The sequence below is a fragment of the Ambystoma mexicanum genome, chromosome 4p, assembly GCF_040938575.1.
Source record: "Ambystoma mexicanum isolate Mex_15411 chromosome 4p, UKY_AmexF1_1, whole genome shotgun sequence".
Lineage (NCBI taxonomy): Eukaryota > Metazoa > Chordata > Amphibia > Caudata > Ambystomatidae > Ambystoma > Ambystoma mexicanum.
Window position 1 is genome coordinate 736,893,447 of NC_090927.1, and position 13,872 is coordinate 736,907,318.

The following is a 13,872-nucleotide window of genomic DNA, read 5'->3' on the forward strand; positions in this document are numbered from 1 at the left end:
GATATACAGGTAGTAAACAGGCCTGAACTAGTAAGGTTCGGATAGTGGGTAATCAAGAGTAGGTTCATGCAGTAGGGTTATCAGCAAGCCAAGACTAGTGCAATTAAACAATAAGTAAAGGATATTGCTAGGAATAATCATGTGAAGTCGAGTGACCTACAGAGAGGCACACTGCTAAATTAGAAATACATAAGCAGAGTGGCGCAATGTGGACTGTACGCTGTGCATTATGCACATCAGTTAGCTTGAATGAGATCAGGTACATACATAGCAATTTATAGATGCAAAAAGTGGTATGACACAATAACATGCGGATTGATCGTATACAAGGGTCATCACGTTACCTTAAGTAATACAGAAGCGTGAAGAGCACATTAGAGAAATGAAGGCATAGGAGCTGTACGTGATCCATTGGGTCACGGTGAATTGGGTGAGGCATATGCAGACAGTGATTTAATTGAGAGCAGATACATAGGATGAGCATAGTCAGTGTCGGAATAGGCATCCAAGAGAGTCTAGGCACAGTAGGTGTATGATGCTGTATCCCAAAGTTCGGGCTGAGACAGTTCCAATGTGGTAGTAAAGGTGTCCAAGTGGGTTTCTAGATATTTAGCCAACTTGGCTAATACAAACTTGGCGATCTTGGCTGGTAAATGGTCGTGCTCTGCTCGGGAGGCACAGTGCGGTACGGGGAGTGGGCACGGTAGTGACACTTTGCTGGGTTGCGCGCAATGCTAGATCTATGGAGGGGGCAGAGGGTGGTGCGGTAGGTTATAGAGGGGCACGCTGTGTGCAGAACCGTGTTGGAAACAATTGCATTTACATGCCGTGCATGAAGCTCGTGGCACACTGTTTCAATGCAGCATAGGTTAATCAAGTGTCAAGCAGCACTCACCTTGGAGGGTATGTAGGGGTCAGGGCGGCACAGTGTGGCAAACAGGAGGCAAAACAGGGTCTTATCCTCTGCCTTTGCAGCAGGACGGCTGCTGCCTTACGGATACGCTTATTGGCTTATAAGCTAAGCATATTTTAGCAACCGAGGTACACAGCCTCGTTTTCACGCTGCGTTGTGCCGGCCATCTTGGGAAAGGCTGAGGCTCGGCTGCAATGTGGCAGGCTATTGCAAACAGTGGACAAAGATTAACGGCATCCAATGAATTGAGGTAACCAGTTTATTTCACCTCAGTGGCTAAAGCTGGAAGATGATAGGGCATCAGTGTAGAAATGTGGAAAAAGGGTCCCACTCAGGAGAATCAGTTAAAGGGCTGGGGGACTCACAGGTTGAGAGAATTTCACTCAAGAAGGAACATTTACAATGCCAAATTTGATCAAATCATCCTTTAAGCGGCGTAATTTAACAACTTGTTTATAAGAAGGTGTGAGCACCTCATGGTATCAAAAGGAGAGTCACAAACAAAAGATGCAAGTTCAACAGCTTTATTTATAACTTTGCAAGGGGCTGGAAACTACCCAACTGGCCCTAAATCGAAAGTGGGAGTAAACTCAACCATAATGTAATGGTAAAACAGTCCAAGTCAGTACAGTCGAAACAAAAAGGTTCTAAACCGAACACCTGTCCAAATTCTATTACAGAAAGGTGCAAGGGAAATGTACAGAAAATGAAAAAGATGGTGTTCACAACACAAGGATCAGGATGGCTAAGAGTATGAAACAATGATGAATCCCTTCCCCACGATTTTACCTTGGTACAATGGGATTCGGGGTATAAGGACTTAAGCAGCACTGTTTTCCCAGGGAGGCACACTATGGCTTACTGGGGCAAGTCCACAGAATGTACAGGCTTCTTTCATAATCAAATGTTAGTTCTGACTATGCCCGACCACTTCGACAAACATTACCTTCACTTTCTCCCGATGCTTTCTGGTACTTGTAGTTGCAAGATTATGGGCTTCTCTCCATCGGGATCAAACCACTTCCTCATTCAGGCTCAGACCTTCAATACCTTTTCCACAGTTCACACAACAACCAAAAATGTGATGGCTGGAAGGTTTTGTAAGAATTTGAACCACTGGCACTGCTCTGGGCAACCTTCCACACTACTGTTTAGCACATCTGCGCCATTGCAAAAGGGGTCCAGCCATATGTAATTCAGTCAGGTACTGCCACCAATGGTAACAGCCCAGCCTGAACTGCTAGGCCAGGTCACCACCGCACGGGAACACAAGCAACCCCAGACATGTTTTAACCTTCCTTGTTTGGCCTCCTCAGGGAGGTGCATCATGGTTCCCTATGGCGCAGCGAGCAATGGACTACATGCTCTGCAAGGTGAACTCTTTCTGTGCAGAGGCTGACTTCTGTGTGCCTGGCACTGCGAGCATCATTGGGCTCTTGCCGGCGTCGCTACATGGCGCTTCCTGGAGGAGGCGGGGCGAGAGGGACACGTGACCCGGTCACGTGACTACGGGCCGCTTTAAAGGAGGAAGGCTGCCACCCGCACTGTGTGGTACGTGCTCTGCAAGGTGAACTCTTTCTGTGCAGAGGCTGACTTCTGTGTGCCTGGCACTGCGAGCATCATTGGGCTCTTGCCGGCGTCGCTACATCGCGCTTCCTGGAGGAGTCGGGGCAAGAGGGACACGTGACCCGGTCACGTGACTACAGGCCGCTTCAAAGGAGGAAGGCTACCACCCTTGTGGCGTTAAGCCCGGTAGGAAAGCCCAGGGACTGTTAAGCGACTGTTTGGCGCACTGGGGCTGCACCAAAAAGGTAAACAAATTCAAAAGCTACTCCATTAATTGGTATAAGCATCTGTCTTTGTTTAAGGCCCATAATGAGATTACGGAGTTCACCTCTTGAGGAAGATATGGCTGGACAGGATGGGTCCTATCTGGATGCTGGGAGCGAGGCTGGGCAGGGGGCATCTAGTAATCTCGACCCTGCTATAGCTCAGCCGGTATGTGCTACGAACTACACTCTCAGTAATACAGAGAGTCAGCAAACCCCTGAGGGGTCGTTCCCAAACCTCCATATCCAGAAAGGTTGGAAACGAGGGCTGGAGTATACCCTGACGACACGAAAGATTCAGAGCAGAATTAATGACCACTTCTGCAGAAAAAGAAACAAGAGTGCCAACGACCTGGTTGACATTATTGATTCCATCTGGCAGCCACCCTCCCACGATAATACGAATTTGGAAAATACTCCATCAATAGAGAGTGAAGAAAATAATCAAACGCCCGTAAATACCAATCAAGATAATAGGGCGAGCTCGCCAATCAACCAAGACCAATTGGAAGATCCAACAGCAATCTTTCCCGAAAGATCTCCTCCACCAGGAGAAAGTCCCTTGGCAGCTTTGAGCTTTGTTCTAAATTCCTTGGTCTCGGTATTTGACCTTCTTAAAACTGAGGTACAGACACAAGCGGGTCTCCTCTTGGAGATGTCACATGAAATCTCGAAGAATTAATCAGCACTGGTTGCCACCAACAACATCATGAATGCAATTTTGATTCCAATTCTGAAAGAAACCCAAATTGAGGGTGTCAAACAAGGGTTAGACATTGCCCAAATCCATAATCTACTGAAAGAGGGAGCAAAAAGCAGTGTTACAACTCAAGAACTCTTAAAGAAGCTCCCTTCGGAAATACAAAACTCCCAAAACCAGAATGAGATTCCAACAGGGGAGGGTGAAAAAGATTGCTTTGACGACACCCCGCTTTCAGACTCTATTCTGGAAGAATTTCGAAGACTGGCAAATGTCGACATTGACATCATTGAAGACACTGGCGATAGCGCCCAAAAAACTGATGGAGATAATACACAAGATCAACTGACCGGCAGTGGGAGCCAGAGCCCAGAAGAACCTTTGAAAACCAAAAGCAAAAAGTGGCAAAAAACAGACAGGAGTGGAGGACGCATCCTCCTCTATGGAGACCACCAGAGCGACAAGAGAGACCCAAAGCAAAGTTTCACCTGGGCCCAAATTAAATGAGAACCTGTTAGCAAAAATCCCAGAAATTGTCACACAAATCTTTCTGAAACTAGGCGAGGAGCAGAACAGTCTTTAGACAAAGGGGTCTCGGATTAATTTCCTGGAACACCAGAGGGCCGAGTTTCCTGAGGAAAAAGCAGCTAAAAAATAATCTTTTACAACAGAATGACATCATGCTGTTTCAGGAAACATGGCTGGTTAACCCCATTGAAATAGAAGGCTTCACAATACAAAATCTTAAGGCCGCACAAAAACTGAAAGGGAGACCAGCAGGAGGCCTCTTAATAGCAACCAAAAATTCTACTGTCAAAGAAATCGTTCCACTATGCAACAACATGGTGGGCATTCAAGCCTGCAAAGCAGAGATAGGACCCAAGGATTTTCGGCTTACCCTAATTCTGGTTAATGTCTACTGGAACCCTGCTAGGTCAAAACTCCAAGACTTCATAGAATCCCTACACCTCCTACTGTCAACGGCTAAGAGCAAATATGAGGGAGCACAGATCATCATTGCAGGGGACCTGAATACTGACTGTATTAATTCAGGGAATGTGAGGTCTGGCCAAACTAAACAAAGTACTATACGGAAAGGGAAGCAATGGTGGGATTTTTTCCAGTCATGGGACCTGGACATGATGAATGAAAAAAGTAGGTCTGTGGAAGTGGCTGGACCAACCTGGAGTCAAGGGGCTCTGCAATCAACCTTAGACTACATCTTCATTTCATCATCTCTTACCCTACTTTGTCCCAGTCTTACTCTGGATTGGGAAGGGGGGAGTGACCACGCCAGGCTGGATCTCCTCGTCCCCAAAATTCAGAGAGCCCCCAACCCATATATCACACAGGAATTGGAGGGTCAGAAAGGTAGATTGAAAGTGGTTAAATACAGAAATGGGGGAAATAAGTTAAACTTCTGGAGGCAGTTCCTCCTGTTATATGGGCAAATGAAATGCACCCAGAAAAATTTGGGAAATTTGTGTGGTCCACCTGCCAGCCAAGTGAAGGAAAGACTGCAGGGAAGCAGATGCACCTTCATAATTTCGATGAGGAAACATTCCACAAGAAGAGAATACTGCGCCAAACCTTACGCCATATAAGACAAAATAAAACAGAAGACCAGCCCAGCTGTATACAAAAGCTCAAAAAGGCTAAACAAACGTATCGGAATTGGTCAAAGAACCACAAGCATCAAAAACATCAAGAAGACGGGGAGAGAATGCTTTTCCTCCTCAATGCAAATAATTGCAGGAACTTTTGGGCGGCATTAAACCAACTGGAAACCGGCCAAAATAGCTCACTCTGCAATTTAGTCCCCGAGCACAAGTGGGTGGAATATTTGTCCGAAAACTTTGAAGCAACTGAACTCAGAGATCATCCTCACCCAAACGTAACCTGGTCGCTGACATTCTCCGAGGAAGAAATTGAGGACCTTATTACATCCTCCTCTGTCTCTAAGGCAGCCGGTCCGAATGGCCTCACTTATCAGGTGCTTAAAAACCGACCAAAGTTGTGGGCAAAATTACTCTTCCATTTATTTCAAGAAATTCTAAAGAATAAAGTCTTCCCACCATCATGGAAAAGAGCACTTATTATTCCATTTTTTAAGGGGGGGGTGACAGGCAAAACCCAGCGTGTTATCGACCCATCGCCCTTTTGGACATAGACAGCAAAATCTTTATGAGACAAATACTGAAAGAACTTACTCTATGGGTAGACATCCTTCCCCCTCAGCAGACAGGTTTCAGGAAAGGCCTTTCTACCAGTCTTAATGGACTAATCCTGGACCTGTTGAGCGAAAGCTCAAATGAGAAAGAAGGTTCTCCACTATACGGGGCGTGGGTCGACTTATCAAAAGCGTTCGACCTTGTAGACAGATCCCTCCTCTGGCAGAAACTAAATAATTGGGGGATTCCGGCACCCCTTCTTGCAATGCTTATAGAACTCCACAAGAACATTACCATCAGAGTGAGATTGGACGAACCAGGCAATCTATCTGAAACAATCAAAGTCCTGAAGGGAGTACGACAAGGTTGCTTGGGTGCACCATTATACTTTAATTTGTTTCTTTCAGACATTGGAGACATCCTAGCATATGCATCATTAATCTGCCCGAGAATTAATAGAAGAAAACTCCATTGGTTAGCCTACGCAGATGACTTGGTGCTACTGGATGGTTCAACGATAGGGTTACAACAACTCCTATTCAAACTTAACGAGTATGCCAAACTGAACAGTCTCATAATTAATCCATCTAAATCTAAGGTCCTCATTTTTACACATGCAAAAAAAAGGGTGACCTCAAGAAACTGGGTTTTGGACAGCAAAGCAATCCCACAGGTGGACGAGTTAACATACCTGGTATATGAAATTCTTGGCCACCCTACCTTAAACAAGGTGATACACTCCATTCTGGGGAAGAAATCAAAATTAATTGCACAAATGAAAAATCTGAATGGAAGATTCTGCAAATTTTCTATAATTCCGCTCAAGAAGTTCTACATAGGCAAAGTTGTCCCGGTCCTTCTCTACGGCCTTGAGGCAAAGCCTCTTTTGTGGAACTATGATTGGAGCAAAGTTGAGGGCTCTTTGTGGATATCTTATCTTCATCTCCCATCGTGCACTCATCTCGCTAGTCTGAGATTTGAGTTGGGTCTGACCTCTCTGAATTGCCGAGCAGAGTGGAAGCTACTGTCCCTCTATCGTAACATAATTACAGCCAATGTATCCACCGTTTTCTTCGACGTAAATCAACATCTAAAAAAGTCAAAAATCAAAAAAACTCCTCGGCTTGGAAGAAAAGATTGCCTGCATTTTACATAGGCTGGAAGTAACAACAGAAACTCTCACACAAAATCCTAAGAAAGTCAAAAAAATATTAGAAACGGAGGACTGGATTAAAACGATCGAGGGAATCAGAAGGCTTAACCCCCCCAAACCTATTCCTGACAGCGGACAGAAAGCTCGGCACCATCCCGCGCTACCTGAAAAATTCCCGGACCAAAGAATCAGAAACAATTTCCTCAGACTCAGACTGAATATAGCCCACACGGGTGAAATACTGGACCAAAGAAACCAGGGTGAGAAGGCAATAAGCTTTTGCAAGATCTGTGCCTCTCCGAATTTACAATCCCTCAAACACCTGCTGCTGGAGTGCGAAGGCACATGGGCGATCAGGGTATCTTCACTGGGGAGATTTGTAACTAGAGAGGAGAGCCTAGTTCAGGACGCATTTTGGGATAGACTGATCTCTGGCCAAGAAGTCATGCTAACTGCTGAGATAGTAAGCTTCTCCAAAATGTTTACTATCTTAAGGAACTATCAACAGACTAGTCATGTTCTTGAACTCTCCAGTCAAGGGGATCAGTCTGTCTAGTCAAATCCCTGGTTTCTGAGCCTGTATTTTGCCTTGTTATTTTATTTTGTCACTTTACTCCTTCGCTTTCTGTACTCTTAAATATGCAGGAAACAACTGCTTTTTGTATGAAATTGGAACTTTTAATATTCTTTCTTTGTAAAGGTTTTCTCATAAACCAAAAACAAATAAAAATAAAAAAAAAAGACTCACGTCTGGGCATACCTTCTCTCACAGAGTGAGACAAACTACAACCAAAAAAGTGATGGGTGGAAGGTTTTGAATGAATCTGAACCACTGGCACAACTCTGGGCAACCTTCTGTCATGGCTTAGCAGGAGAAGAACAGTGGTCTGGAGGGTTGCCCAGAGCAATGCCAGAGGTTAAGATTCATTCTAAACCTTCCAGCCATCACCTCCTTGTTTTAGCTTTGTCACCCTGCGTGGGACGGTGTTAGCAAGATTGTATACAGTACACTTTGGGTGCACAACAATAACCTTGACCTCCTGGCAATAGGGACCCATCCTTTGGTATAAGTCTGAACTACACACGTTGGTAGTGTGATCGAGCAGCCACGTTTATCTCAAGAGGGGTCAATGTGAGCAGTAATGTTGTGACACAGAGTTTCACAGTACAGTTATCCAAATAAACACTTACACTCAAGGTTTCTTGATAAAAAAAAATTACTAATTTATTTCACAGTCAGTTATATAAGCCTTCTTCAGAAAGGGAGCAAAACATGTAACACTTAAATATACTTCAGAACACACTCTTAGTTTCTCTAAATCAAATGACACCCATTGGGGGTGGCACACAGACACTTCCTACACCCTCAGGTGACTTAAATAGCTAGGAAACTGTGGACATGGATTTATCACTGGTACATTCAGAGCAATACTGAGTTAGGTGAAAAAGATAGAATAGAGGAATAAAACAAAAGGTTAACAAATGATTTATAAACTAGTAAGTACTTTTAAACACCTTCCAAAGCACAAAGTCAGAGTTAAAGAGAAGTCTCTTGGGGAGCCAGGACAGCCAATGTTAAATGCACAATGTCAAGGGGGACTGGAGATCTTTGCAGGCAGGTAAAAAGTCTTGCACAATGTTTGTAGAAAGGTTTGTAAGAAATAGAACACTTTAAGGGTCACAAGCTGGGAGGCTTGTGAAGGCAAAGCTTTAGCAACTCCGCAATGTAACCAAGACATGTCTCAACTGAGAGCAAGTAAGGCTACACAACAAGAGGTAAGTTCTCTTAGCCTTAACAGTACCTCTGGTCAGAAGAAATGGTTCGAGCTGGCTTCTGTTCCTGTACAGCTCTGCAAATCCTGTTGTCTCTGAGCCTCAGTTGTGAGGACAAAAGGGGGGATGTCTGGGTACTCCTGCTCTGCAATGAGACGGTCAGCAGCAGCAGTGGGCAAATTTCAATTCAGCGGTCCTTCTGTGTTTTAGCACCTCGCGTCTGACAGCAAATAGCAACACTGCGGTTCTCGGATACCACTTCAGACTGTCCATGCTTCTGGGGTCCAGCACTCTGTTGAGGTGGCTCAGGCACGGTCAGTCCTGCATCAGGGAAGTCCGGACGATCTTCCTAGCACTAGGGTCAGACCTAAAAGCAACGCACACAATCTGGTGTTCCTCACCCTGGCTCTTCGGTTCCAGCAGCAACTGCAGTGGAATTACAGCCAACTTCGAGAGGATGTCCAGACGGGCTTACTTTGGAGTTGATTGGTCCCACCAACTCGAAGGGAGAAGTCGTCCTTGGAGGGCTTCTCTAGTTGATGCGAATTCGGAGCTTCAGCACAGCAGCAGGTCTTCACTGGGCAAATCAAAGGTCCAGGAGTTGCAGCAGGCGTCTCTTCCAGGTTCTTCTTCGGATTCCTTAGTCTAGTGGTCGACTCTGCCTTCCAGCCAAAAAAAACTTGCCTTTTATGCAGGTTTCTCCCATTCATTCCAGCCAATCGCACAGCCGGGTGGCTGTCTTTGCCGGACAGCAAGCCGGCCTTTTGGTGCATTCCTGTAACCAAGGGGATTAAGCACAGGGAGTTTCGGGCACCTCTCTCACTTACCGCCCCTGCCAGACTTACTGGTGCCAGAGGCGGGCTTCACTCGTGAATCCCGCCAAAGACAAAACTAAAAAGATACCAACCTGGTTTGGCGCCCAGAGTAAATCTCAAGAAGGACCTTCCTGACAAGAAATGGCGAAAAAGGAAGACCAGGCCATTTTGACGAAATGGGCATCCATGGGTGCCTTACTGTGGCTGCGAACGCAGCTTGCGGTAAAAACGCACAATGGCAGTAAAACGTAAACCACTGCTACCAGCCATTAATTGTAGGAAGGGAAACAACATTGTTACATGAGAAACTAGACAAAGAGAATACTAAGTAACCCCTCCAGCACCCAGTGTGCTGGGTCTAGAAAGTTAGGTAAGTAAAGTCAATTTCACTTCACTGCTCTTAGAAACAGTAGTTTCACCAAGAGAAGGTATCTAAACCTTTGGCAAATCTAAGAGACTTCCCTGTGCCACTGCATTGAAGGTGCTGTGGGACACAATGTAAAGATGATGCCTATGGAGTTTGTCAGACTCCAAAGTTAAAAAGAACACAGAAATTAAAATTGCATTAAAATTATATGAGAGATAAAAAGTCCTAGTCCAGAAAAAAAGAGCTGGGGGTCTCTAAGGTAGAAGGGAATGAACACATTTCGGAGAATTCTCCCCAACAGACTGGTATGCCCAGATGTGGGTCCCTGTGTCTGCTGGGCCTAGAGACCCACGCTACTCCTCACTGATGAGGCCCAACAGGGCCAAAACATGTTTGGGGATGCTTGTGGTCTCATGCAGAAGGGATGTAACCTAGCTTCTATAATGGCTTGGAAGGCGAAGAACAATGGTCTGGGGGTTGCCCAGAGCAATGCAAGAGGTGAAGATTCATTCTAAACCTTGCAGCCATGACCTCTGTTTTTGCACAGTTCACACAAGCCTCCCTCAGTCAGGCTTGCAATGCGTTTCTCCAGATCACACAAGCTCCCTTCGATCGGGTGCAAGCTTCAATCCACAGTATTTTCCATTTCCAACAATCCCTTTTGCCTCAGGACTTTGAATAGTCAGGCATGTTACTACAGAGACTTTCGATTGTGCTGTATCCAACAGCGGGACCACTGTGTACATTGCATCATACTGTCTCTTTAAAGCGTTGATCCGTCTTTATTTGCGGTTGCCTTATTACGTGCAACCTTGACTTGATACAGTTACTTTCAAGCAAAAACCACCAGGCGTTTGTTCTTCTCTTTTGTTAACTCACCGGCTGTGTTTTAATATTGTTTGCGTGTTCGAGTTAAAGGTTCCTTTACTCATAGCTTTATTGAGCCTCCCCAATTCAATCATTCACCGGGATGGAAGCAGGTTTCTCATCAAGGTACCCCAGAAGGAGGACTTCCAGCTTGGGTTATCAGCTGCGTGATGCAAGTGTGGTTCTTTTGCCCGACTTTCTTGAGACTTCTCGACAGCTCGTAAATTCCTCTGGCTTGCTGCCCTCCAATCTCGCATTCGCAACAGCTCCTGAAGTCCGGTCCCTTCACGCTCCTACCCTCGCTCAGAGTACCTGTGTGCTCTGCCTTTTACACCAGGTGAGGAAGTTAACATGTTTCAGGTGGGGATGATTGAAAAGGGAGGCCTGACCTTGCCTGGCCTAATTACTGGGACAGAGCCATTGAAGTGATCTTCATGACTGTTTCTGATCTTCCTCTGCCCAGTAGTAGTGATAGAGTAGGAAGGGTAGGGATCATGGGAGTTGTAGTGTCCTACAAAGTAGGTTGGGATAGGAGTAGGGAAAGGCATCAAGAAAAGGGGGGGATACCATGTCTTACTAGTGGGTGTTCCACATCCACTCGCCGAGGACCACTTACCGAGGTGGTCTTTCCTCGCTTGTGCACCCCCAGGAGCTGGATCCAAAAGCGATGACCCTCCCCAGGCCACCTGAGCAATGTATCCCCAGGATTTAGGTAGTGAAACACTAACTAGTTTTCCAAAAATGCCTCCCCAATGAGACTTAGGATATTAGGAATACAGAATGCTTTCAGAAAGACAATGCAGATAGTACCTCAAACTGCAGACTTCATTCAAAGATCACATAAACCATACCCATTTAGCTTCACAGATTGAAAGTTGAATGAAACTTAACAGAAGGAAATTCTTGCTGGTCTTGACGTTTACTTCTGAAAGTATTGGCATCTTTCAGATGCACCAATTTACAAAGTAACACCGTGACCACTTGGGGATTAAATACCTTTGTCAGTCAGCTATCATTCCTGGTTTGGGATGTTTTTCCTTTTTACAATTGTCTCTCTGCTGTCGTCACAGAATCAATAGCACATTGGTCAATGACTTGGCATTTTGGTTGACTTTTGGGTGAATGAGATCTTTTTAGCCTAACTCAGCTGCTCAACATTTTTTTGGGCCACTAGTCACCCGAAAGTCTAACTGTGCAGGGGGAATTTCATGGATGTGCACAGGACAAGCTGATGGAAGTAAACTGAGTTTCACATTTTTCCACTGCTCTACCAGGAGCCATCTATTTTATTGCGATAATTCAATTTTGAGTATTATGTACACAAAATGGCTGCTCCTTGTGATACGAGCCCAGTCTTTCGTACTACTTAGCATTTTGGCAGTCTTCCTGCCCTCAGATGGTGCAAACTCCTTAATAAGGTAGTCTGCTACGTGGTTACCCCAAGCAAAGAAATGGCCAGAAGCAAAAGGGCCATGAGTAGAAAGTACAAAGCTGCAACAAGCCTACTTCACAAAACCAATGTGAAGTGATACAATTACTATCGGGTTACGACGGGGTACCTAAAGAGCTCCCCAGCCTAGGAGACAAATGGGCTACTACACAGGCATATACTAAAAAAGTGTTTCAGGGGAACTTCAGAAAAAAGGCGGTTTAACAATACAAATAAGTCAGAGATCCCAGAATGCCAAAGTGGAAAAAAAAAAATCAAAGTTTACAGCTGCCTTAAATGGGACCGCATAACTCTGCTGGAAAACACTGAAAGAAACAGCAGTACTAAGATTTTCTAAGCAATATATGTTCATGCTGAATTGTGAATTTTTTTAAAGGCTGGACTTGTTCAGATTTCACTTGTTGTAGATTTGTAGTGCTTGATGCTTTTAACTTCACATCGTCCCACTATACATTTTTAAAAATAGGAATTGCAATATTGTAGGCGAAAACCAGCCATTACATATTTGAGTTTAGTATATCCAAGCCTCACAAAAACACTTCGGAATCGTTTGTAAAAAAAATGTTTACCTGTAGCGATGTGATGGATGCACTGTGGCCCTGCAAGACAGCCAGGGGGGCGCAGGTTCGCAGGCACCATACTCTAATGGTTTTGTCACAGCTCCCTGCAGCAATCATTGTGTTCTCATAATTCACTGCCATATCCGAAATCTCAGCTGCATGACCTCTTAAAGTGGCCAGTAATCGTCCATCATCTGTTGACCAGATTTTTACCAGGCAATCATCTGAACCCTAGAAACACAAATTGATTTTTACAATTTGTTTAGCTGCTAATGGAAGAAAGAAATGTGACATGTAATCCTTTTTTCCGAACAGTAAGAGGTTTTCCTGGAGACAAACATTTCAAAAAATGTGTTTGAGAAAGGCTACTCGAGAGTAAAACCAAAGCAGAGGTCAACTGGAGAAGAGGGCATATTAGGGAAAATACAGGTATGCCTTAAAGACGGTCTAGCAAAATTGGGAAAACCTTTTTTATCATAGCCTTAGAACACACAGATGGATAAAGCAGGATGTAACAAATAAAATATTGACCTCCCAGAAAATAGTCTCACTTGAAATTCTCACATTGTTCCGGAAACAAATTGTAGTAGGTTCTAGTAATGAACACCAATTTAGCTACATTCCTTTTAAAGGAAAATGAAATGTACAGATTTAATTTATTAATAAATATCGCAGGGAAAGCAATGCATTTTTGGCACAAAAACACTTACAGAATTTACCATTGATAATAGAGCGGAGGACATGGGTGTTTTCCTAAAGTCCTACTGATAGTTAGGCTGTAGTAAGTTGTGCCAGTGATTTGTAGATCTCCAACTTTAGTATTAGTCTGTACTTACTCAGGACCCTAGTAGATTAACAGAGCAGTCAGGCTTATCGTAAGAGGAAGATGTGAGCTGTAGGCAAGCACACTGAACCTTAGTTTGACATGCACATCAAAGACACTTTACACTTATAATTTATATATTTATAATATACACACTAGAATCACTTTAAATACTTTAGACGTTTACACTAGAACACTTCGGAATACTTGAGAATACACTTCAAAGGACACTTTCACTTGTCTGTTTGTTCGCAGTTACATTTGTAGCAACGGGAGAAAGGGAAAAGACAATGTTATCATATTATCAGTTCCCCACGACTGTGGCCCAGGAACAGTGAGAGCTGCACAAGGAGCAGGAGTCATCTCCTGTACTTTTTCTTCAATACAAAAAGGTACTGTAAAGTCTGAGAGACCTTACCTCTTATTGTAGAGTTGCTTGCATCTTATACTA

General features: G+C 44.4%; 1 protein-coding gene across 2 annotated transcripts in view; it reads right to left on the minus strand.

Moving 5' to 3' along the window:
* Positions 1–13,872, minus strand: part of PHIP (pleckstrin homology domain interacting protein) — a 2,101,228-nt gene that overhangs the window by 1,984,276 nt on the left and 103,080 nt on the right. For both annotated transcript variants that reach the window (XM_069606291.1, XM_069606290.1), the window contains exon 8: positions 12,608–12,829. In XM_069606291.1, the coding sequence (XP_069462392.1) occupies positions 12,608–12,829 (222 nt within the window). The remainder of the gene's footprint in view (positions 1–12,607; positions 12,830–13,872) is intronic.